Source organism: Xyrauchen texanus, chromosome 14 (assembly GCF_025860055.1).
Source record: "Xyrauchen texanus isolate HMW12.3.18 chromosome 14, RBS_HiC_50CHRs, whole genome shotgun sequence".
Taxonomy (NCBI): Eukaryota; Metazoa; Chordata; class Actinopteri; order Cypriniformes; family Catostomidae; genus Xyrauchen; species Xyrauchen texanus.
The window spans coordinates 43,903,165-43,928,727 of record NC_068289.1 but is presented as its reverse complement, the minus strand read 5'-3'; the positions used below and the strand labels follow the sequence as shown (position 1 = coordinate 43,928,727).

At 38.8% G+C, this 25,563-nt stretch overlaps 1 protein-coding gene across 1 annotated transcript; it reads right to left on the bottom strand.

Annotated features, from left to right (window-relative positions):
* Nucleotides 1-1,410: 1,410 nt before the first annotated feature.
* LOC127655011 (gap junction gamma-1 protein) lies at nt 1,411-11,261 on the bottom strand. The gene is made up of 3 exons (XM_052142605.1): nt 11,089-11,261; nt 2,774-3,929; nt 1,411-2,216 (listed from the first exon to the last, which is right to left on the bottom strand). Exons 2-3 carry the CDS (start codon nt 3,897-3,899, stop codon nt 2,203-2,205), a joined length of 1,140 nt encoding a protein of 379 aa, XP_051998565.1. The 5' UTR covers nt 3,900-3,929; nt 11,089-11,261; the 3' UTR covers nt 1,411-2,202.
* Between the last annotated feature and the right edge of the window lie 14,302 nt (nt 11,262-25,563).

Genomic DNA, 25,563 nt, shown 5'->3' with positions numbered 1-25,563 from the left:
AAGTTCTCCATTACTGATTTACCCAAATGATACTACATTTAAGAGAAACTAATTTTATGCTAGTTGTCATCCAATGTGGGTTTCAATGGTAGATGCAAATACTGATAGAGAGTGGGGTGGCCAATTGTCGATATGTGATATAGGCTAATATTATTTAGCAAAAGCAATATACACATATAAAGTGAAATTAAAAATTCACCCAGTATTGAACTTAAGTCAGTTACTTTAATTTCACTTTTTGAGCAGCTTTTGGTAGCAACATAAAAAAAAATAAAAAAATAAAAATCACAATCCAAGAGTGACATCAAGGTGATTGTAAGACTTTGTTACAACAGGAAAAATGAACAAGGCACAAATAAAAATGTATTTCAAATGTTTATTTTGACATATCACAAAATACCTTTTTTACAAAAACGTACAAAAACATTGGAAAATGTAAACAAATTGAGATGCTGGAAAGTTTCAAAAAGTTGGAAAACCTGGCTGTTGAAAGATAACATATTGCTTTATGTACTTAATGTATAAAATATTAGACTCAGTTATGGTTCAGTTGAGATCTTACTGTTAATTACAAAAAATAAACAGCATTCAAAACCATCTTATGATTTGCATTTGCATAGAGGCAAAAATACACACTGAAATTGGTATGTGAGCTAAGAGACATAAGATGTTATACATTTTAATTTAGAAATGGAGAAAATAAACATGAAATGCAAGTTGGGAAATAATTGAAACATCTTTACTAGTGCCTTCAATTGCATCTACAGAAAAAAAAAAAAAAAAAAAAAGTTTTCACATTCTGCAAATATTGGGTGTACCTCAAATAGTTGCAAGCCAAACGGAACCAAACTTGTCAAAAAAAAAAAAAAAAAAAAAAAGAGGACTGGGAACTATTGTTGTTTACAGAGAACACTCCTCAAAATAGAGTGGTACAGTTAGCAAAAACTTCTCATATACAACGAACACAATATGCAAACAACATCAAAAGCCTCCTTGTAGGACAATAATTAAGTTTCAAGTATTCAAGCATTTTCCAGGTTTCCATTTTGTTCATTTGGACAAAAGGCATCACAAAATGACTTTAGGGTTCCAGATGTGACAACGCTTAGTCACAAAAATGTAGACTGCAACTGCTAGTAACTCAGGCCTTTCCAGTATACCACTGTCAAGTAAATACAGCTAATGAGGACTCAGTTTATGAGATCCAAACGCACAGGCCAAACACGTATGGCACCAAATATTCGGTCCTCTCAAAGGGACGGTTCATCCAAAAAAAAAGGAATTCTGCCCTAACCAATTCAATTTCACCATCATGTCATTCCAAACCTGTATATCTTTCTTCTATGGAACACAAAAGGAGATCTAACACAGAATACTAGCCTCCCATGTACACTTTCATTGCATCCCCCAAAGAAAGTGCATAGTGACCGAGGCAAACATCAAATTGTGTGTTCCATAGGAAAATGTCATGCAGGTTTGAAACCGTGAGAAACTGTGATTAATTGACAGAATTTACATTTTAGTGCAAACTACCCCTTTAAATGACAGGAGCCCCATCTTGTCCACAAAACACAAATATACAATAGTGATCCACTACTGAAAAAACACTGAACTGTTCTAAACTACAACAGGCAAAAATCTACATTAAACTATGTGGTTTTACACTTGCTTGCACATCTCATTTTGGAATGACAGGATCCAGGTAAACTCCAGTTTTAAGATTTAAGGCATTTGAGATGCAACCCTTGGCACTTCAGAAGTGTGGTAAATGGAAGAACCACAGATTTATTTTTCTATGAAAAAAAAAAGCAAAAAGGGATATGAAGAGGAGATAAAGACAATGCACAGTCGCCTAGGAGTTCTTAAAGCTTGCCATCTTCCTAACTAGCTTTTGGGCACTTTGGAGTATCAGGCAGACTGGCTGATGTCAAGTATAACTGACTGGCGAGATGCTGCTTTTGAGATTTTAACTTGGCATTTGCTTGCCATAATACTGCACGGCATGTTCTCACTAATTCACCAGTGTTCACAAACACACATGCTCAACTCAGTCTCAAGTTGCTTCACAACCCTTTTAGAGCAGCCAAACATAAAATACACAAACACACACGTAGACATGGTCCACATTCCCAGATGAGCAATGCCAACCACAGGTGGGGTGCTTCTCTGTACAAGAAAGCAGATGATGGTCCATGTTCTCACTCAAGCGCGGATCCCTAAGAGAGAGAGAGAGAAAAAAACTTCTTTAAAAATAATATAAAAAACACCTTACATTTACTTTATTGTTCTACAATTGATTGTCCGCATTTTTCCCCATTACCCTGGTATTGGGTCACCTGTAAACACTTTAACTGCTTGTATTACCGGCCTGTACAATGTGCGCATGACTGTTGAAGTTTTGACATCACAAGCAGAGTAACAGGCAGTCTTTTGTATCCATACAACAGCTTTGTGCGAGGAACGGACCTATTTATAAGCCTTTCACCAATAACCTCCTTTTATAGTGGTTTGGACTATTTTAATGGTATTTCTATGGTGTTTATTTGGGGCTTTTTAGAGCTTGACAGTTGTGGCCACCACGAACTGTGATTTACAGACAAGTGGTGTGCAGATTCTTAAATTCGCTTTTTACATTACAAAACAAATAACAGCAAAATGGGTTGGAACGACATGAGGGCGAGTAAATAATGACCTAACTTATTTTCAGGTGAACCATTTCTTGAGACTTTAACTAATAAAATGGAAAGATATAGCTAACAATTTTTTGCCTTACCTTTTTCACATGTGCTTCCTTGCTTCTCCTGAGCAAAGTTGAGTCTATTCTGCTCAACAGCGGTCCCATTGGACTCTGGGCTGCTGCTGCGTGAAGGACTGCTCTCTCCATTCTGATAGGCCAGATCCAGGTGTTGCTGAGCCAATTTTAGATGTCTACGAAGACGGTCAATATCTCGTGATGCGTCATCACCTAAAGACTCCCGACCGGAGTCCAAGTTATACTCCGGTTTCATTCCCATGGACAGTTTGTCCTTCTTCAGGGCAGTGTGGTAACCAGGTGGCGCCGTGGGCACCTGTCTGCATATGGCGCCACGTGGGTGTGCAACACTTTGATGCCGTGCACGTCGCCGGAAAGCATCACGGATTCCACTGATGCCTAAATGAAGAATCTCCAGCACCGTGAGAGACAAGCAAAGACAACTCACAGCATACATGATCAGCAGGAAGATGGTTTTCTCTGTCGGACGCGAAACAAAGCAATCCACTGTGTGCGGGCAGGGGCTGCGTGTGCACACGTATGAGGGGGCAACCTCAAAACCATATAGGATATACTGGCCAAAGAGAAAGCCCACCTCGAAAATGACCCTTGAAAAGAGCTGTAGTATGTACACCTTCATGAGCCCGTCACGCTTAATTCTCCGCCGTCCATCGTGTTTGACGGTGGGCTTCTCAGGTGCCTTCTCTTTCTCCGGCAAAATCTCCTCTGACATCATCGGGTCTTCCTCACCATTGTCCTCCGCCTCCTCGTAATCACGGTTGGCTCCGCGGTTGACCATGGGGATGAGTTTCCTGTTCCGTGGTTTATACTCATCATCTGCCAAGCGAGCAATCTTGTGCATAGCGAAGCCCAGGTACATAATAGTGGGGGTTGTAATCAAGATAATCTGAAAAACCCAGAACCGGACATGAGAGAGGGGTGCAAATGCATCATAGCAGACATTCTCACATCCAGGTTGCTGGGTGTTGCAAACAAATTTGCTCTGTTCATCGTAGTATATTGATTCTCCCCCCACTACAGTCAACACGATGCGGAAGATGATGAATAACGTAAGCCAGATCTTGCCCACAAAGGTGGAGTGGTTGGAGATCTCATCCAACAGCCGTGTAAGAAAACTCCAGCTCATGGTGCTTCTAGAACAACTGCCTTCTCAGTGCTGTAAGAGAACATAAAAATGACTATTACTCATTCAAAGCTGCATAAATAATTTAAAAAAATTGAATATCGTGGGAAAGTTTTTCCATAATTTAATTCAAAAAGTGGAACTTTCATATATTCTAGATTCATTACACATTGAAATATTTCAAGGCTTTTTTGTTGTAATCTTGATTACAGCAAATGGAAATCAAAAATCCAGAATCTCAAAATATTAGAATAATTATATGCACAGAATTTATGCACTCAATACTTGGTCAGGGCTTCTTTTTTTTCCATTTTTAAGCCAAAATTAAAGATGATTATATAATACGATATTTAAAAAAGTTAATTATTGGCAAAATATTTTCCATAATCGCCCAGCCCTAGGGTCCAACCAGAAGTGTTTGCTAAAGGTACTTGCTTGGTTGCTCCTTCATAAACAGTGTTGGGTGTAACTTGTTACATTGGTTTCAGGTGTACAACCTTCTTAGCTTTGTGGCATTTGTGTACACACGAAGAGCGCGCACACACACGAAGACACTACTACAGCATATTTGAGATAAGTTGCATTTTTAGAAATGCACTGGATCTCTTTAGCAAAGTTTCTGCCTTTTAATATTGCTGTAATTTTGTTTGTCAATATTAAAAGTACTAAAAGAGCTATTAGTTTAACATTTGTTTTTCCCAGCAGGTTTGATTGGTTTTAGAAAGTAACTTAAATGTAATTACTTTCCAGATGAAGTAATTACAATTTACCATAAGTAATTAGTAATCAGTAGTGGCTTACTTTTTTAGTAACTTGCCCAAGACTGGTCATAAAGCTGAAAGTTTAGTGTACTTTTTCTTTTAGCCAACTACGGTTTAATCAGGGTTTTTCCCTGCATAGAGAATTGTCAAATTTGGTGCCGCCTCCGACTGTCGACGAAACTCAGGCAGGCAGTAACGTGCACAGACAGACCCCAAGTGGTGCTCAAGCACTCGCCCTCTTTCACAAGATAAGTGCCTTTTTGCAAAGAAGTTCAATTCTCAATTAAACGTGTGCCCGACATCTGCATTTAAGTTGTAATTCTGCAAGACCACACGAGCCCCTGCCCCTCCCCCTCTTTAACATTCTTTGTCACAGCCAAGACTGGACTGGTAATCTGGTATACCGGCATTTTCATGGTGGGCTGACGCACTTTGGAGCCGATCAGGGGTGGACTGGCCATTGGGAGAACTTGCCGGTGGGTTGGCCGCGATACAGCACGTTATGCAGAACGGACCACAAAACAGCGCCGCGATATGCATACATATAAAAGGACAGCAAACTCCGCGCTCAACTTTTGGGCCAGTTGCCATTTAAAATCCCAGGCAGATTTCTCTTCCCAGCCCAGCCCTGGTCATAGCCTCCACATATCTTCAAAGTCTACCTGTCTACAAAATTTGTAACTGCAAATCTCTGCAATAATAATAATAATAATAATAATAATAAGTCGAACTGTCGCTTGATGTCATTTAACGTAACTTGAGATCATATAAAACTAGAATGATGACACACGAGGAACGCTGTACTTTGTGTCTGATAAACACAGATCACAGCTTGGCGATGTAGCTTCAATTCAACCTTCATATAATATGGGAGCGTAACATGTAAATAAACAAACTCCAAAACTGTCATTCTCTGCGCGGTCAGAGCCGCTTCAACCAGTCGTGGAAGAGACCCAATCAGAGCAGGAGTCGAGACCGGGAGTTAAAGTTCTGCAGGCTGATGCGCACTCTAACAAGGAGACACTCATCTCTCACCCCCGCTGTCTCCAGCTCGCAACATCATCATCATCAGATCAATCTTATGTGAAAAATAACACTAAAATGACAACAATAAAATGTGTATTAATATATAGGTTTTGGATAGACTAGATTGACAAATACTTATCAATAATACCCTTATGACTAATTTTTTTTACAGTGTTCAGGGACTAAAATGTTACTAAATATGACGAAAATGTAATGTTTTCAGTAGTCACTGAAAACATTACATTTTCGTCATATTTAGTAACATTTTAGTCCCTGAACACTGTAAAAAAAATTAGTCATAAGGGTATTATTGATAAGTATTTGTCATTATGTCAATTATGTGTATTTGTCATTATTGTATTATGTGTATGGGCTACATTAAAAAGTCCAGACTTTGTCAAATAAAACTTCACAAAAAAAAAAACAAAAAAAAAAAGCAGGCTAAGATTGACTAAATATGATATCTAAAAAAGGACATTTGACACAGGACTAAGACTAAAAAATAAAATAAAAAAAGACAAAATTAACACCATTATTCAGTTGCCAAGCCATTAGGAGTGTATTAATGCAAAGCCAACGTTTGTGTTCTTAACGTCATTTTTTATTTTTTTCCCAATATGGTACAAACCACAAATTGAGCCAGGAAAAACCCTGTTAAATACGTTGGAGTTGATAATTGTCATTTTTCTTCAATCGTCTAATTATTAAACACCTAAAAAACGTTGCTTGTGTTTGCTTCAGCCGTAGGCATGGGACAAGAGTGTGTGCACACATGATCAGGATGGTTCCACCTCTGCCTCATTTTGAGTCAGGTACTGTTAATCAAGACAAACACTAGATGGCGCAAAGACATTTTTACTTTAGGTCTCATCTGAACCTTGCAGAAACCTCAAGACAGCTGTGAAATCTTAATTGTTGAAATAAATAATTTATATCTCAACAATTTCCATAAAACAAATTCTACTAAACCTTTCACCCAAATTATTATATTCCTATGCAATTTTGTTTTATAAAGAAATCCAAATTTCAATGTCATAAAATGCATAAAGTGTGCATTCGTGGAAAATGTAGTGCTTAAATTTGTCTTGCTTTGCAGCAAAGCCTATAAAATGAGCAAAATGGGGCTATTTTTCAGTCAAGCAAAAAAAAAAAAAAAAAACTCCCCAAAAAGGACCACAAGTTAGGTTAAAAATCAGGAAAGACACTTCGAAGAAAAAAGCTATAGGTGTAAAAAAATACATCAATTGAATGAGGCATTTACCCCCATAGTGTTTCCTGACCCCTGTGATGTAGCACCTACTTTAAAACATTTGGTTTCTCTTATGCTTGAGCAAAGACAGCATCATGGGATCAATTTTTAAACCTGACATTTTAAATGCCACATTCTAGATAGCCAAAGTCTTTCAAGATACTGTGTAAGCTCTTATGGACAACACATCTTTTGGACAGCAAATACAAACAGGTGACCAAAGTCGTTTGGTCATAAACTGGAGTCCAAATTTAGTTTTTCTAAAACAGTAAGATGCAGGCAACCACATGTCTAGTCAAACTGTGGAATCCTGAACAGCTCCAAAGTAAACATAAGGTTCTTCAGGCATGTGTGAACTTCTCAAAACATCTGCAAATACAGGCTCTCAGTCTGGTACAAGCCTACATTTGAGTAAATAGCTAAAGTTACTGGTGGAAAGGTGCTGACAACTGCATAAAGTGAGAATCAAGCTGTTGTAGTCTGCATTCGAATTGTCAAATCATTGTAATTTGTACAATATGTACAATGGAGACATATCCGATTGCAGCCAGCATTACAATTGTGTGGTTGTCATTTGCAACATTCCACAGATGGTGCCCAGTTGGCCCTAAAATTACACATCAGCAGAGTCTCCACTCACAACATTACACCTTACAAGGTTCCCACACCTTTTGACTTAATGAATTGCCATGACCTTTCCAGTAGTTTAGGATTATTGGATAAGAACTTTTAAATCATTTCCAAGTAACTGTTTGGGTTTTTTGTCAGGTACCTATCTTTGTAAAGTGAAATTTCCATACTTACTGGTGTACAAATGTCTACAACAGATACCGATATTAGGCTGGTTTTTAACAAGTTTTACTCTCGACAAGCACTCAAAATAATACCTAGCCTGGAAGCATTTTAGAGCTAAAGTAGAACAAAGTTTTTATCTTTATTAACTTTTTAAAGCGAAATAACTTTTCCATGACTTCAAAAGAATATTGCTGGTTCAATACAAGTAAAGCTATCAACATCGACCCTCCTTTAAGGTCTTAATGTTACATCATGTAATAAGGAAAGTAGACATACACTTTCAAACGATACTACATATGCCCGATTTTGTACTTCGATATTATCAATATTTAATTAACAAATTTAGTGACAGACTTTTGTACCTGGTACTGGTATCTAAAATGTATAGAAGCACACATTAATTCCTCTGATAAAACAATGTATTATGAGCACTGTAAAGATGTTTAAATTGTAGTTTTTATAGCAGACTACTAAATGACTGGATTTACATGGCAATGAATCTGTACATTTTACAAATCTATGTTTTTTTTTTTTTTTTTATTTAGAACTGCTCTTCAGAATCTACAGATATTTACATAAATGTAGAGTATGCATACAGTATTGTGTTCCCTTCTAGAGTATCAATAAAAATAAATCCCAGATACAGTTTGTGCTACTCCAACCCCAAATCAATAATTACCAGGAGGAAAAAAAAAAAAAAGTTGTACACTATACAGGATTTTTTAATTATAGAAACCCGAAATAAACACAGGACTTTTATTATGTAATGGCTGCACTCCCAAGTTGTGAACTCACGGACGGCGGAGTCGCTAAGAAAGTGACTCCGATTCAAACTGCTATCCGGAGCTCAAACCCTTAGTTCTTTTCGGGTGACACAAGAAAGATCAGAATCATGAAAAAGATCCAGTTCAAAAGAGTAATTTGGTCACGACTCTTGCACTGGGTTTGTTATTGCATGCAGTGCAGAGAATGGGTAAAAAGCGCTTGAGACGCAATGGCGGAACGTGTTCTAAAGATGAATTCAATAACTCAAAGATGATATCTGAGGAAACCGCATATGAATGCGCACAACCCGACTGTTGCCAATGGTGACTAAATTTTAAATTGTGGCTACCAATTATTTTTGATCGCAATTTTAGTCGCAGTCTGGAGACATTGTAATGTCCTTGCTGTAACACGCTGTCTAAAAGTCTATTTAAAAGTCTAAATTTGTGTGTGCAAATCAACATTATGCCACAAATGCTGTCGATTGATCTTAACTTGTTTTGAAACCCAGAATAATCCTATAAGATTTTACCAATTTCCATGACTTACCCAGGCCTGAAAATTAGAATTGTATAATTCCAGTGGTAGTGTTAATAGTAAATAAAAATTAAAAACAGCAGAAATGGGCTTAAACTCATGTTTAAAGTGCTCACCTTACAAGTTTGAGAGTTCATTTTAAATGGTGCTCAACTTTAGGTTTTTTAACTTTTTAGGTTTTTAACTTTTTAGGTCCTGATCCTCAGCACCACTTCAAACCTCATCCACCTCTTCCTGAGGTCAAGGAACGCCACGCAGAGTAACCATTACAAAGACAGGCATTCATTTCACAGAACAGATTTGCTTTGCAGAAACATCTGAAAAAGTAATTATCTATCCAATCCAGAGTCCTCCTGCTCGGAGGAAGGAGAGGGGGAATGGTGCTTCACTCAAAACCAAAATAATTTATAAAAAATAAATTGTAAAAAAAAAACCCCAGTAGATTTATGCAGTGAAAAGTAACCAACTTTAAATGCCCCCCTGGAATTACCCTTTACCTTTATAAGGGCAGTTTGTCAGTGTTTACAACTTCAATTATCATTAATCCAAAAACAACTTTATTTGCACTTACAGTGTCTGCAGAGGCTGTTAACCCTTAAGAAATACCAATTGCTAGACATATTTGTCCCCATATTTTAAATACCAGAGGCATTTTGCCATAAGTCCTTATTAAATATCTTATGGAGGTTAAAAAGCAGTGTTTGGTGTAATGCATTACGAAGTAACTAATTACTGTAAAACACTTTTTTATTGAAAAAAGTAAAGCAAGCGATTACTCTAAATTTCCCATTAATTAAAATGGTTTCTTCTGATGTGATGTTGTTAAATACTGTATAGACTATAAAACAATTCTATATAAAGCAATAGTGAATTTAAAATAGAAATTTAACATCTAATGTAAAAATGGTATATTTTCTAATTTAACGCTGCCGCCTTAAATTCTTAGGGCAGTTCATGAATAAATTGATTTTTTGTGATTTCAAAGAATTACAAGAAATTTCATTTCAATCCTTGTATTTTTCATCTGGTCCAGGTTGATATGGGTTTTAAAAAGTAATTAGTAATGCAATTATTTTTCAGACAGAGTAATTAGTACTCGAATTACACCGCAGATGTAATAAGTAATTACTTTCTAGAGTAACTTACCAAACGCTGGTTAAAACTGAGGGGCAAAATAGCAGTAACAACGTGTTTGATTAATTTGGAATATCGTAAAATAAACCAAACTTTTATACTGCAGACCCAATTACCAAAGTTCAGCAACGAAATTGGGACAAAATTAATCTCCTACAGGTGTGAGAAGCCTAGTGAATTACTCAGAATATTACTTAATTCAGAGAATAAAGTCTTATGACGTATTTTGTCAGGTTTATGGATAATTCTGATGGATTAAACAAGGAGGGCTCGAGGTTGATGGGCGTTTAGCTAAACAACTCTTTGAAATACTCTTATACAAATGGCCAAATTTAAAAACGTACATTGTAGCCCATAATCTGATCTGTAACTAGGGTTGATGGAGAAGCATCGTTACAGGCAGGGGCAATAAAAAGACATGTTAATTACTAAAATTTCAAGAAAAAAAAAGTTATACAATACATTTACGTACAACATTTCGATAAACCTTCGACTCTCTCGCGCAACGTGTCAATGCGCGCGCGCGCTAAATGAACTGGCTCGTTTCGCGCCTGGGAGACGCAAAAACCAGGTTGTCCTTCAACACCAATTACAGAAGAACGTGATAACGACTTCCTGAGAACCATGAATTGATGGTTTTGGAGACCGTGCTAAGGCAGTTACGCAATCCCGTCTAGCTGTGCGTAAGTTAACTATTGTTCTCCGAATGACGCAAAAGACACGATCATTTCTTTAAAATGAGCTCAATGAAGAAAAAAAGGGACACAATTTAAAAATCCATCAGTATTATGTGAAATAATATGCAAATAAACATCGATAATGCCGCAATGTGGCTTTTTGGAACCATAAACACGTTATGTGGGAGCACAAGACGGCACCAAAAATCCGTTGGTCGCGTCAACGCTCAAGAGCGGGAAAAGCATACCTTGTTGAGTAGATTTCCACACTTTCCCGCCAAGGTTCTTCTTAAGAGTTCGTACGAGCGCATAAAATATCAACGCATCCCTTGGCGAGGTTCTGGATGATGAAAGCCACACTCTTTTAACCCATTCGGTTTAGCAGCATGTGCATCTTCTTCCCGCACGCCATCGGGGTTCATATAGCGTGAGGACAAAGGCTCCAGAAATGCACTTCTGCTGCTCCCGCCTCCGTCTACTTACCCCGCCCCATTCAGGGGCCTGCGTCTGAAACCCGATATATTCTCATCAGGATTTGCGTAGTTCATGTACTCTCCTGTCACACTCTTGATTTGAAACCCTACAAATCCGAGTGCTTATATATTTTGGAGATCTGTAAAAATTATAAATTATTATATATATATATATATATATATATATATATATATATATATATATATATATATATATATATATATTCTAAGGGTCAATATCTATATATATATATATATATATATAATTTAGATTTTTTCTTCTTCACTAAACATATAAAACACTATGTTGTTTATTTTATTACATTAATAAAAGGCATTTTCAATCTGCTCAGATTTGGCTATGACCTATAAAATGTTAAGTTGCATTTGTTAAATGTGCAAGATGAAATATCAAATGTAACTTCCTGTGGCATTTCACACATCAAATGTTAGATAACTAATCAAATCAGAGAAAAACACTTTCTGTCACTTTTGGTGGCTTTTATTGACATATGCCCAGGTACATTTTTGACCCTGCCACCTTGCCATAGCTTTATTTCATTAAATGGTCTGATACATGAAACATAAATGGAATTGATTTCTGTGTATACCATTCTCAGTAAATTAACACATATATTTCAATAGGGCAATTTGTGTAAAAATGTATTCATTAACGATTTACTCAGAAACTCGTTCTGCTTGTGTTTCATAAATTAGGCCCTTTGTGTGTATGTTTTATGCCACTCTTTCCTTATTTAATTATTACTATAATTTAACATTTTTGCTTCCTTCTCTTTTTGGGAAAGGCAATTATCCTGATGAACAAAAAGAACCAAACTAGATGAATCACTTGAATTTCTAGATAAGTAATTTTTTTTTCTCAGTTTGCCACAAGATGTTAACAGGCCAATCTATACCAGCCACTCCTTGCCATAATCTCAGTGCATGATACAAACATGAAAAGTCTTGTTCAGCCATACAAACAAGCTATTCAAACACCTTATGGTTTATTTACAAAGTAAGTATTTATTTAATCAATACAATCCATTGGCAATGAATAAATTATTTTTATACAAAATAAAATAAAAAAGAAATAGGAAGAGATAATCTGTGTGTGTTCATTCAACATCGTACCCTTTTCCTGCTGAGGATGGTGCTCGGAAGTTATTGCGATTTAAGATCCTTCCTCCATTACACTTTTTCACTGAATGAGGCTGTAAGGGAGGGGGACATCCTCTTGTGGGCCCTGGGCTTGTGTTTAAGTGTGTTTTCATCATAGGCCTATGTCCTGTAATCTTAAATTAAAAATCATATGCAGAGTCAGAAAATTCATCTAATTTAAATGGCATTGCAAAGAATTTGGATAAACCAGCTTTGGCTTTGGAAACGTTAACCATCAGACGAGCAAATGCTAACAATTTGCATTTGTAAGGTAATGTGACAAATGTTTACAAGTTTGCACTGCATAAAGAGTTGCCATTTGAATCTCCCACAGAGCTCTTATCAAGTTCTGTCCTACATTCTTTAGAAATCCAATCCAGGTGCAGCTCATTTGGTAGCCAGTCAGAGAGAATTAGCACTTTGTATCTCCTGGAATGTGATCTCCCCCAAGACAATGCATTTCTATTAATAAAATTCCAAGTCAGACATTATTATTGCTCAGAGCAATAGGGATTTGAAAAAACCCCTAACCCTAAGTATTAAACTATGGAGTGTAACTTAGGCCACACTGTTTGTACTACGAACATGAATGATACCTCAGATCTTGTGGATAGTTGAGGTGTGCTTTCTGCATTATCACACTTGAAATCGACATGTTGAAAAGCATCATTCCCTACTGACCGCGTTCACATTAACAACTGTGAGCATAATTCGTAGGTTTCATTTTTGCTAATTAGAGTGTCCAGGTATACTTCGTGTTCTGGATCGCCACGTGCCTGGCCGACCGTGTTGTCTTTGTGAGTATACTTTTCTGACCGCAAATGAATAGGAACGTGTTCAACGCATGTGTATTACAACTGCTTTGTGACACTTTTAGTGGACAGTGCACGTGCAGACAATGCGCACAGGTGAGAATCGCGTGAGTGTCAAGAAAATCTAGGCGTCAAGCTGCGTGGCTGTGATGATGACTCAATTTGCGTCTCACATACTGTGCACAGAGAGATCCTTAACATGCACACCCAAAGTATACTTTGGCCTTAACTCCACTGACAGTTAGGTTTAGGGTTTTGGTTATGGTGTAGTGTTAACTAGAAATACACTCACTTTTGGTGCCACTCTGTGGACATTTCACACAGATACTGGAGCTCACATGTGTCTAATGCCATACATTCAACAACACTTACAGCTTCGGCCATTGGGAGGCATTGATTCAAATTTCAGTAAAGCCAAACGCACACTTGCAGAAATGACATACTTCAGCTTTAAGTGTCCTGTAATTCTACATTCAACAGTTTGCATACAACTCTTAAGATGCAGTGAAGGCTATTACATTTTTACAAACATGCTTATAAAAGGGGTGAGCATTGCATTCAGCAGCTAAAAGTTGTGGAAATGCTTGACCACAAGCAACTTACACCATGCTATTTCCCGGTCTGACGCAAAAGACACGATCATTTCTTTAAAATGAGCTCAATGAGGAAAAAACGGACACGATTTAAAAATCCATCAGTATTATGTGAAATAATATGCCAATAAACATCGATAAAGCCGCAATGTGGCTTTTTGGAACCATAAATAGGTTATGTGGGAGCACAAGACGGCACCAAAAATCCGTTTGTCGCGTCAACGCTCAAGAGCGGGAAAAGCATACCTCGTTGAGTAGATTTCCACACTTTCCCGCCAAGGTTCTTCTTAAGAGTTCGTACGAGCGCATAAAATATCACAGCATCCCTTGGCGAGGTTCTGGATGATGAAAGCCACACTCTTCTATTTTTACATTATAGTCAGCATAGTGGCAGGGATCATTCTTAAATGACAAGTTAAAACATAGTCAACTTTTTTATTAAACATTTAAAATATTTTTATTGAGGATATGTCATAATATTCTTCACCGTAGGCTAACTATAGACCATAAGTAGTTTTGTGATTCTTTGGCAATGGGACTTTTTTCTCTTGAAATAGCAATTTATAAATCTATTCCAAACAAATGCCTAAAATTGCTGGGTCATGGAGGATATCTGTGTCTAATGTGGTTTGTTTCATTATATTTTTATGGCTACCCTATACAATACTTTTGACAAGAAAACAGACATCCATATTCAAAACATGTGCAGGTCTAATTACTTGTGTCTTAAAATGAGCCTTCACTGCAGTTCACCAGAAGCAGGTTATGGTTTAATAAACACAAATACCCTAAAACCTCTACACGTGCAGTCATGATGCCATTCAGTGCTACAGTAATTAACTAAAGCAATGCCATAAACACACCAAATTGTTGCAGCTTAATTTACAGTTTGGCAGGGGAGTCAGTGGATCAGGTGCCAACTGCCATAATGTTTACCACCTGTGTCTTTAACCCTAATTTGTGCTTTATTTACTGCAGTTTACTTTACAATAATATAAAAGACATAGTAATTGTTACAGGTCCCTCAGACTTACATACTGTTTAATAATTCAAGTTGTTAATTTTGCTCTTTGATAAAGGCTTGGTATAAAAATCACTAGTGTTCATATTCTTTTTTGTTTTGTTTTAATACAACAAATTAACCAGTGATTTCTTGTAAATTATTATGTTTGACCATATACTCTTAATTGCCAACTACACCATTGTGGTAATCTTCTATTGCAGTTTATTTGACCTGAATTGCCTTTTCAATAAAATGAAAATCGTTATTAAAGGGAATGTTTTTAAGTTTTTATTTATCCTCACACAAAGCTATTGTTTGACTTCATAAGACTTGGAATATAGCACACAAATTATATTCACTTCTTTTATGTGCTTATATGATGTTTTTATTCTTTTTAGAGCTTGACAGACAGGTCACTACGAATTGTAGTTGTTTGGAAAAAAGCTGTTGTGTGAAGATTCTTCAGAAATTCTAAAAAAAACGAAACAGAAAAACAACAACAGCAAACAGATCTGGAACGACATGGGGGTGAGTAAATTGCAATTTTCATTTGTAGGTCAGCTCCTATAACTGAACTGGGTTCTGTTTACAACAAAAGAGAGTGTCAATATAGTAATTTAGCTCTTAAACAGATCAGAAGGTTAGCTAGGCAAATGGTTTGCTTCCTCATGGCCAGAGCTATTCACTGTTAGTGCTTAGCCTTTTGGGGGGTTGGGGGACCAGTAGATGGGGGTTGGGCAGAAGCACGTTACTACTTTGTGCTGTTTCAACCTTGTGTTACATGGGTGGACAGGGGTGGTAATGGTGAATCTTCCATTTCAATAAAGGACACATTACACCATTGTTGCTCACTACATTGTCCCACTACAAGGTGGGAAAAAATACAGGACACAAAACCCCCCCAACCCCATTAAGAAAAAGGGCAGAGTGTTTCTATAGAAACAGACAGATCTGGTCTCAACCTCCCCGACATTGTAACAGATGGTTAGAGGGAAAGAAGTGGGGTGGGGGTTGTGACATTGACTGGATATGCTGAAATTCAACCACTGAGCAATTTATTGGAATGATTAACCCAATTTGAAACCCATACCAGTAATCTGGGGCCTGATTCATGAAAATCTTCTTCTAAAAAAATTAAATAAAAAATAAACATCTTTGGAAAAATTATAACAAGTTTGTTTTATTATAACAGGAGTGCAATTCATAAGGAACATTCCTAAGAATATTTAGAATATTAAGACAATTTTAATAAAATAGCAGTTAAAAGAATATTCCAGGTTCACTTCAAGTAAAGCACAATCGACAGCATGTGGCATATGGTTGATTAACTAAAAAAATTATTTAGACTCGTCACTCCTTTTGTGACAAGTGTTAAGAGTACTTTTATAAAAATACATGCATTAATTCTTCTTTTAAAACTTGTATTATTTGAGCTGTTAAGTTGTATAAATAGATGTTTTTATGGTTGTTTTAGTGTTTACAGCGCTACGTCACAATGGAATTGAAATTGTAAAATTCAATTTAGTGTAACTTTACACAGAAAAGGTTAGCAATTGATTTTAACACACTAATCACGTTAACACATATTGTTTATCTCTTGTGGCTATTCTTTTGAAACAGTGAGTATTTTAACATTTACAGACTGGCCCTGTTCACATCCATTGTAAGTGCCTCACTATAACTCACTATAGATTTTTGCTTCTTTTTTTTTTAAGAATAGGAGGAACAAGTCGAAATACATTTTTGTGGTAATCAGCATTATGCCACACATGCTGTTGATTGAGCTGAACTTGTACTGAACCCAGAATATTTCATAAAGAAGCAATATTAAAATAATTAGAAGTATTCTTAAAAATGTTTTGTGAATCCGGACCCTGAAGAACCCAAACAAGGTAAGTAATATAATTTGTGCTAAAATTCTTTCCTGAATTTTATATTATTGTCCTCAAAGCTCAAATAAAAAAAAATAGCACATACCAATGTGCTCACTGACACCAAAAAGCACACAATGCCTTTTAACTGCAGCATATGTCGTCTAGAAATTCAGAGCATACAACATTGTGTACAGAATGGGTGTATCACGAGATAATCTTCTAATGGTCACTATTTTGGATCATAAACAGCTTTTTCTAAAACATCAACAAAGTAAGTGATCTCAAGAGCTTTCCGCATCTTGCTCAGCAGTTTACAGCTGTTGTCGAACGAAAACGTACCAAGAAAGTCTTTTAGGGATTTTTTAGAGTGTCCTACCCAGTGCGAATAAGAGGCTTACAATTATCAATGTTTCATAGTTTGTTTATTGTTATTTATACTATGATTCATCAATAATGTCTCGCATCACTGTGGACCAGTAGCATAATAGCTACAAGATTTTCACAAATTGACATAGAGCACTCTGGAAATTGGCAACAATGATCAAGCGTGGAAGTGTGTAATGAATGTTACACATTATAGTGATAAAGGGTTAAAAGAAATGACACATAGAATACCATAGTCTACCTTATTAACAATAATGGTTTGTGGCATGGGGAGCGTGGTCATGTGTCGGTCTGCGGGAGAGAGAGAGCACTGTAGACTGGTTTGGTCGGGGTGATGGAAGAGTCAGGAAACAATGAGGCAGGTTCAAGGTTAGCACTTTTAATTTTCACACGAAGGTAACCGTCGTTACAATTATTTGTATCTTCCGTACAGGGCACAGGTTGCCACTCTGGCTGTCGTGCTTGACGGACGCACTCTCTCTCTCGCAACAGATACACGAGTCAAGACCAACTAGGCAGAGCGAGTGAGGTTAGATACTTCACACCAAACGACAACCTAGCAAGACATTCAGTCAACACTGAATTACATTTAACATTAAATCAGACAATCCAGCAAAGGAGATTCATATAGGCATGAACAAACAAGGGGCAGGTGCTGCTCGCAGCTTAAAGTTGGCATGATCAGCATTCCCATGGAAACAATCAGGGTTCCCATGGAAACTCGGATTCCATGTGCCAGTTGCACCTGAAACACAGGAGGGCGAATACATCAACATTCTTGGATCAAAACAAACAGAACATGAAGCATGAGTGTCCGGATCCTGACACAGACCAAAACCGAACCAGACAGGAAGTCAGGATCCAGACACCATGCCCCGGACACGAAACAGAAGAAAACAGACAGGGAACAATAATGCCATGGTCCTCATCAGACAAAAACCCAACCTGTTAAGGTGACAGGACCGTGTCATCACCGGAGAGCACATGGCGGTAACTAACAACCGGACACGTGCGCTCACACAAAGAACGTAGATGAAACACGAGACAGACATTGGACGATGATGCCACGGTCCCGTCAGACAGAAACCCAAGGTAACAGGACCGTGACATTTTCCCACTGGGAAAATGCCCAGTATGCCAGATTACCAGTCCAGTCCTGGCTAGGCTGACATCTTTGAACATTCTGCCACATCTTGCTGTATTGTACAGGTATTGCATCAGGTATTTTTAGGCACCGTGTCAAGTTAAAGAACTTCAACGTTTACAAATTGACCTTGAGACACCTGTGTTCTGGATTATTCTTTGCGCTGCATCTAACTTTTTATAGCACAAGAACACTTTGGTTTGAACGGTCCCTTAGAATGTTACATAACTGTAACATTAACGTACATATGAATCATAAAAATAAAATAAAAATTCACACTGCCTGAACAAAACAACAACAGATTAACACAATGATCCAACAAAATTCAAGAACTGTTGGTTTTTCTCTGTGTTTCTTTATGTTTGTAGGGGCAGTGTGAACTAAAAGAGTATATGTTCATATATAAAGTGTAAGATGTAAGTATTAGGTAATATAAATAGGCTATGATACTATATAAACTATAACATTATATAAATAAATAGTGTCGGCTAGATAAAGGGCTTGCAGTATCAACAGAAGCATTCATGCAGACACCATCTAGTTCATGATTTCATGATGATGTCAGGTTCAGGCTTCTGTCAGTGAGTAGGCAGTAAGGGGCCTCACAGAAGCCTTTAGTTATACCGTGGTTTATAGGTCAGCTCTGCCCAGAGACAGCAGCACATTCAAAGGAAAACATTCACACACAAAGCACCTCTGTTTTTGGACAAATATTCTCAATTTCCAGTGGTATTTGGGAATTTCAAGTGAAGTGATTGCATCTTATGGAGAACAAGACAACATTTTAATATGATGCATCTCAAAAATTCTTGGACACAGAAAGTGACTGTGCATGCACGAATGGAAAAGTTGATGACTTCCATCTGGTACACAATGTGCAGAGAGGATGGGTGTGCATTTCAGTGGACACGTTGTTTTTGCTTAAGTCATGTTGTTTGAAATTGACTGTCAACCATTTTTGATATGAGACATTTTGGTAAGACTCAAAAGACCCGAATACACTTCCTAGGATACATCCTGACAGCATTTGAATGCAAATAATAAAATTAATTGTTTTTACAAGAGATCTGCTCTTGCCAAGACATTATACACAGATGTGTTAAAGCAATAATTTTTTTAACTTTTTATTTTTAAATAAAGGATTTTTTATTAAATAAAGAAAACGTTTTTCCAAGCCAGAGCACTTGGAACACAGCCCACACTGATCTTCTCTTAAGTGTATAATGTAACCAAGCCCAATGTTCATTAGTATCACATGCAGATAATGAGACAGCTCTTAATGTCAGAGAAATATCCAAACCAGTCATGTTGTCCAACTAAGCGACCATAATATGGGGAAGCACATAATTGGTTGAGGGATTCACACCTCAGTGCTCATAGTTCACACCTGCTTTGGAAGACAACAGCCCTCTTTCATGCTCTCACTGTTTAAACACTGTGCCACACACAAAACAGAGAGCCACATGGCGCATATGCCACACTTTGCAAACTTAAACTCAAGAAGGACAATGCTGGTGCAGCATTCGGTGTCATGACCACCTATTCATATGTAGGTGGAAGGACAGACATTTAAACATGCAAAGAATCTTGAATAATAGTAAAGGATCCCTATTCAATTAGAGATCATTCTGGGTAGAGACTTAGCACCTTCAAACCCTGTGAAAAACCCACCTCCCCCAGTGAGTTGAAAGCACATGTGGTGCTGTAACATTTTCATTTACAATGTGAAAAGAAATACATCTGGACCATCCTGTAACAATAGCCTTTTGAATCAAATTATTCATTTACTCATGTTTGAGGTACATTTTTTTGGAGGCATCTACTGTGGTTGCCTCATGGATGTTAGGGTATTTGTACCTATGGAATTTCATATAATCTTTTAAGTCAACATCTCAGGGCAATTTCACATGTTGATACTGAATGTTCTGGCACCCTGACATCGACCCAATTCTGCTGAGTTACTGACAACTGCCATCTCCCATCAGACATGTTTGCATTAATTAAAATATATGTTTAGCTTTTCCTGTGGCACTACTGAAAGTGCATTACAAAACAACAACAACAACAACAACAATTTACATTTATATAGCGCTTTTCTAGGCACTCAAAGCGCTTTACATAGTATAGGGGGAATCTCCTCAACTACCACCAGTGTGCAGCATGCACAAACGCAACCACAGAGACACGGATTCTGGTCCTATGGAAACCAGGAAGTAATCGTGTTCACATAAACAATGGTTAGAGCTATTCAAAGGCATTTTCCCTCTTAGATTACTGACGGTTACATTTTGGATTGGGGTTTGTGTTTAAGGGTAGAATTAATAAAATATGAAATCCTGTTGACTGTATTACATCATTGACAATTAAATACAACTTGCTTTTGGCACTGCTCTGTGGACATTTCACCCGGAAAGTGGAGCTCAAACATGCCCAAACATTGAACAACACTTCCAGCTTCAGCCACTGAGACAGTGATTTGAATTTCAGCTGAAGATCTTCAGTCTGTTTAAGTTTGCCCTAAATCATGGACATTGGTCTTTGGAATCAACAGTTATTTTGCTTTGGTCATTTTAAGTGATGTAGCAAGATCTGTGCTTAACTATAGAAAGTTAATTGCCGTTATTACCACATTGCCTGAAAACAGTGGCCTCTTATAAGTTAAACCAGTCTGCTGAACTTCCTCAGCATTCACCGTGTTGTAAAGTTTAATGTCCAGTCTGCAAATGTGTAGATGAAGAATGCTCTCCAGTGTCCTTTCTTATGACTAACTATTTGAAGATCTCCCAGCTTATTGGTCTATAAGAGTGCTTCTGTACAGCAACACTTACTTTTGCAAATAGCCTACATTAAAAATTGAGATAGATTTACCTTTTTTTAAAGAAAAGAAACAAAAAGATTAAATTAAATTAAATCCTTTCCCCCAACTAAAGCAGAGTCAAAAATAACATTAAAGGTGAAGAATGTTCTGTAATGTATGCACTAATATTCTAACCTTCACTAACTAACAACTTATGGAGTATTTTCCTTGCCACAGATGTCTTTGGCTTGCTCACTTAGTATTTTTTTTTTATAAAGATGTTCACTGGGGACATTATAGGAATAGTTCACCCAAATGTGATAATTCTCTCATCATCTATTCACCCTTATGCCCTCTCAAACTCGTATGATTTTCTTTCGAGATATGATGTCATATGTTTTTGTCATTGCGGTCCAATACTCCCAAGATCCAAAAAGGCAGCATAAAGGCCATCCATACAACTGGTAAAAATTAAACCATCCACTGGTTTAATCCATGTTTAATCCACGTTTTCTGATCTTAGAAGTTTTGGCCCCACTGACTTAGGATATATTCACATGTTTTGTTTTGTTTTGTGTTTTAACTCTGTTTTTTGCGTCGGTACTGGGAGCTCTTTCACCAGAGATGAGCTCATGAACATAAGGGGTACAACTCCAGAGGACTTATTTCCTACTTTTCTTCTCCCTACACTGGAAATTTTGGACATTCTGGTCAAAGGTGCGCTCACCTTTACTCAAGCAGTGAAATGCCGAAGGAGAGGGAAACGGGCAGGTGCGCTTGTGCGTCTTCGCCAGCGAGGATTACGCACACCGTTACTGGGAATATTTCTCTCTAACGTGCGTTCACTGCCCAACAAACTGGAGGAATTACAACTGTTGTTGGGGAAAAACAGGGACTTTTCTTCATCTACTGTTTTGTGCTTCACGGAGACGTGGCTTTGTGGATTAATACCGGACTCTGAGCTGCAGCTGGCAGGCTTCCAAATTTACAGAGCGGACAGAGACACGGAACTTTCCGGCAAAACTAAAGGTGGAGGAATCTGTTTTTACATCAACAGCGGTTGGTGCAACGATGTGACAGTGATCCAGCAGCACTGTTCTCCTGACCTGGAATTTTTCATCATAAACTGTAAGCCTTTTTATTCACCCCGTGAGTTTGTTTCATTCATTCTGGTTGGTGTTTACATCCCGCCGCGGGCCAACGTGCAGGCTGCACAGCGCATGCTCGCCGACCAGATACTGTGTGTGGAGCGGACCAACCCGGACTCTTTAGTTATTGTCCTTGGTGACTTTAACAAAGGAAACCTCACTCATGAACTCTCTAAATTCAGACAGTTTATTAAATGCCCGACCAGAGAGGAGAACATTCTCGATCACTGTTACACCACAGTCAGGAATGCTTATCATGCCGTCCCCCATGCTGCACTGGGAAACTCTGACCACGTCATGGTCCAGCTGATTCCTGCGTACAAGCAGAAACTAAAGCTCTGGAAACCTGTAGTGAGGATATCAAGGAAGTGGACCAGTGAGGCTGTGGAGGATCTCCAGACATGTTTTGACACCACTGACTGGGATGTGTTCAGGACTGCCACAAACAGTCTAGATGAGTACACAGAGGCTGTGACGTCATATATCAGCTTCTGCGAGGACTGCTGTATTCCATCACGCACCAGGGTGAGTTACAACAACGACAAACCCTGGTTTACAGCCAAACTCAGAAGGTTATGGTTTGATAAGGAAGAGGCCTTCAGGAGTAGGGACAAAGACAGATTTGAAGAGGCGAAGTACAAGTTTAGCAAGGTGGTGAAAGAGGCTAAACGATGGTACTCTGAGAAGCTCCAACACCAGCTCTCAGCCAACGACTCTGCATCTGTCTGGAAAGGGCTTAGGCAAATCACCAACTACAAGCCTAAATCCCCCCAGGCCATCAACGACCGACGCCTAGCCAACGACTTGAATGAGTTCTACTGCCGCTTTGAAAGACAAAGGGACAGTCCTGAAACCATCCCCCATGACACATCCCAACAGCTCCAGCCACAGTGCATCACCTCCACCTCCCCCACCTCAGCAGGGGCCTGGGCACCCCCACCAATTCCCACCTTAAAGGTACCCCCCTCCACCCCCCCACCCACACCAGTGATGACTCTTTCCATCCATGAGAGGGATGTCAACAAACTCTTCAGGAGACAGAACCCCCGTAAAGCTGCTGGACCGGATGCTATCTCCCCATCCAGCTTGAAGCACTGTGCTGATCAGCTGTCTCCAGTGTTCACAGACATTTTCAACACCTCACTGGAGACGTCACGTGCCAGCCTGCTTCAAGTCTTCAACTATCATCCCTGTTCCCAAGAAGTCAAGGACCACAGGACTTAACGACTTCAGACCCTTCGCCCTGACCTCTGTGGTGATGAAGTCCCTTGAGCGCCTTGTGCTTTCTGACCTCAAAGTCATCACCGACCCCCTCCTGGACCCCCTGCAGTTTGCATACAGAGCCAACAGGTCTGTAGACGATGCAGTCAACTTGGCCCTCCACTATATCCTCCAGCACCTGGACTCCGCAGGAACCTATGCCAGGATTCTGTTTGTTGATTTCAGCTCTGCCTTTAACACCATCATCCCGGCTCTGCTCCAGGAGAAGCTCTCCCAGCTAAGTGTGCCTGACTCCACCTGCAGGTGGAACACTGACTTCCTGTCTGACAGGAAGCGGCATTTGAGGCTGGGGAAACACGTCTCCGACTCACAGTCCATTAGCACTGGATCCCCTCAGGGCTGCGTTCTTTCTCCTCTGCTCTTCTCCCTGTACACTAACAGTTGCACCTCCAGTCACCAGTCCGTCAAGCTTCTGAAGTTTGCGGACGACACCTCCCTCATCGGACTCATCTCTGATGGTGACGAGTCTGCCTACAGGTGGGAGGTCGACCACCTGGTGACCTGGTGCAACCAAAACAACCTAGAGCTCAACGCTCTAAAGACAGTGGAGATGGTTGTGGACTTCAGGAAGAACTCAGCCTCACCTGCACCTGCCCCCATCACCCTCTGCGACTCCACAATTGACACTGTGGAGTCTTTCCGCTTCCTGGGAACTATCATCTCCCAGGACCTCAAGTGGGAGCTGAACATCAGCGCCCTCATCAAGAAAGCACAACAGAGGATGTACTTCCTGCGGCAGCTGAAGAAATTCAACCTGCCAAAGTCAATGATGGTGCGCTTCTACAGAGCCATCATCGAGTCCATCCTCACTTCCTCCATCACTATCTGGTACGCTGCTACTACTGCCAAGGACAAGGGCAGACTGCAGCGTGTCATCCGGTCTGCAGAGAAGGTGATTGGCTGCAATCTGCCGCCGCCCAGGACCTGTATGACTCCAGGACCCTGAAGCGTGCTGGAAAGATTGTGGCTGATCTCTCCCACCCTGGCCACAATCTCATTGAATCACTCCCCTCTGGCAGAAGGCTGAGGTCCATCAGGACAAAAACCTCACGCCACAAGAACAGTTTCTTCCCATCCGCCACTTGCCTTATCAACAATGCCCGGTATCCACCCTGACACTCTCCACACTCCACCTCTGGCTCTACATTTCACTGCACTACTCTGCTCTCTTTTATTTTATACTTACTTTTAATTGATACTGCGTGGACATATTTATATTTATATTTATATTGCTTATATTTTTATACTTGTCATATATTTAGAGACTGTGTGAACGCACCTACAACACCACAACAAATTCCTTGTATGCGTAAAAAACGTACTTGGCAATAAAGCTTTTTCTGATTATGATTTCTGATTCTGATATTCACAAAATATATTCCGCTGAAGAAAGAAAGTCATTCAAGTTTGAGACAGCAAAAGAGTGAGTAAATGATGAGAGAATTATAATTTTTGGGAGAACTATCCTTTAAGACATGACCATCTATAAAGCTGCTTTACGATTTTTATTGTGAAAAACGCAAATAAAAATGTCTTGACTTAATCATATCTGCACCAAAAAAACATTAAAACAAATGATGACTGTTTTCAAACAATTTTCAAACACTCTCCCTCAAATACTTTTTTGTTATTTAAGGCCAAAGTATACTTTGGTTTTCCACGTGTGGCTACGTCTAATGCAAGGGCATAGATTTGGCATGAACAGTGGGGTTGCAGCATGAAGCATTTACATGTTTCCATTGATTATTGTATAAATAATGGGTGGATTTACTTGCTTGTTTTGATTATTGAAGGGGTTATCTCCCCCATCCCCCCCAGCCCTGGTCTAATGCAAATCAGGTCTGTGCATGTGGCATGCCTACTTGCAGCCCAGATGTTCTAGACATGTGGGCAATCCGCATCTTTGTGCGTAGTCTGTACATTCACCTGCCATTGTCTGTACTAAATATTATCACAAAGCAGCATAGTGTGCATGCGGCGAACACGTCTTTATGTCTCGTGTTCAAAAGTGTATACTTTGAAAGTCTGAGTGCTTGACTATGTGCGAGACCAG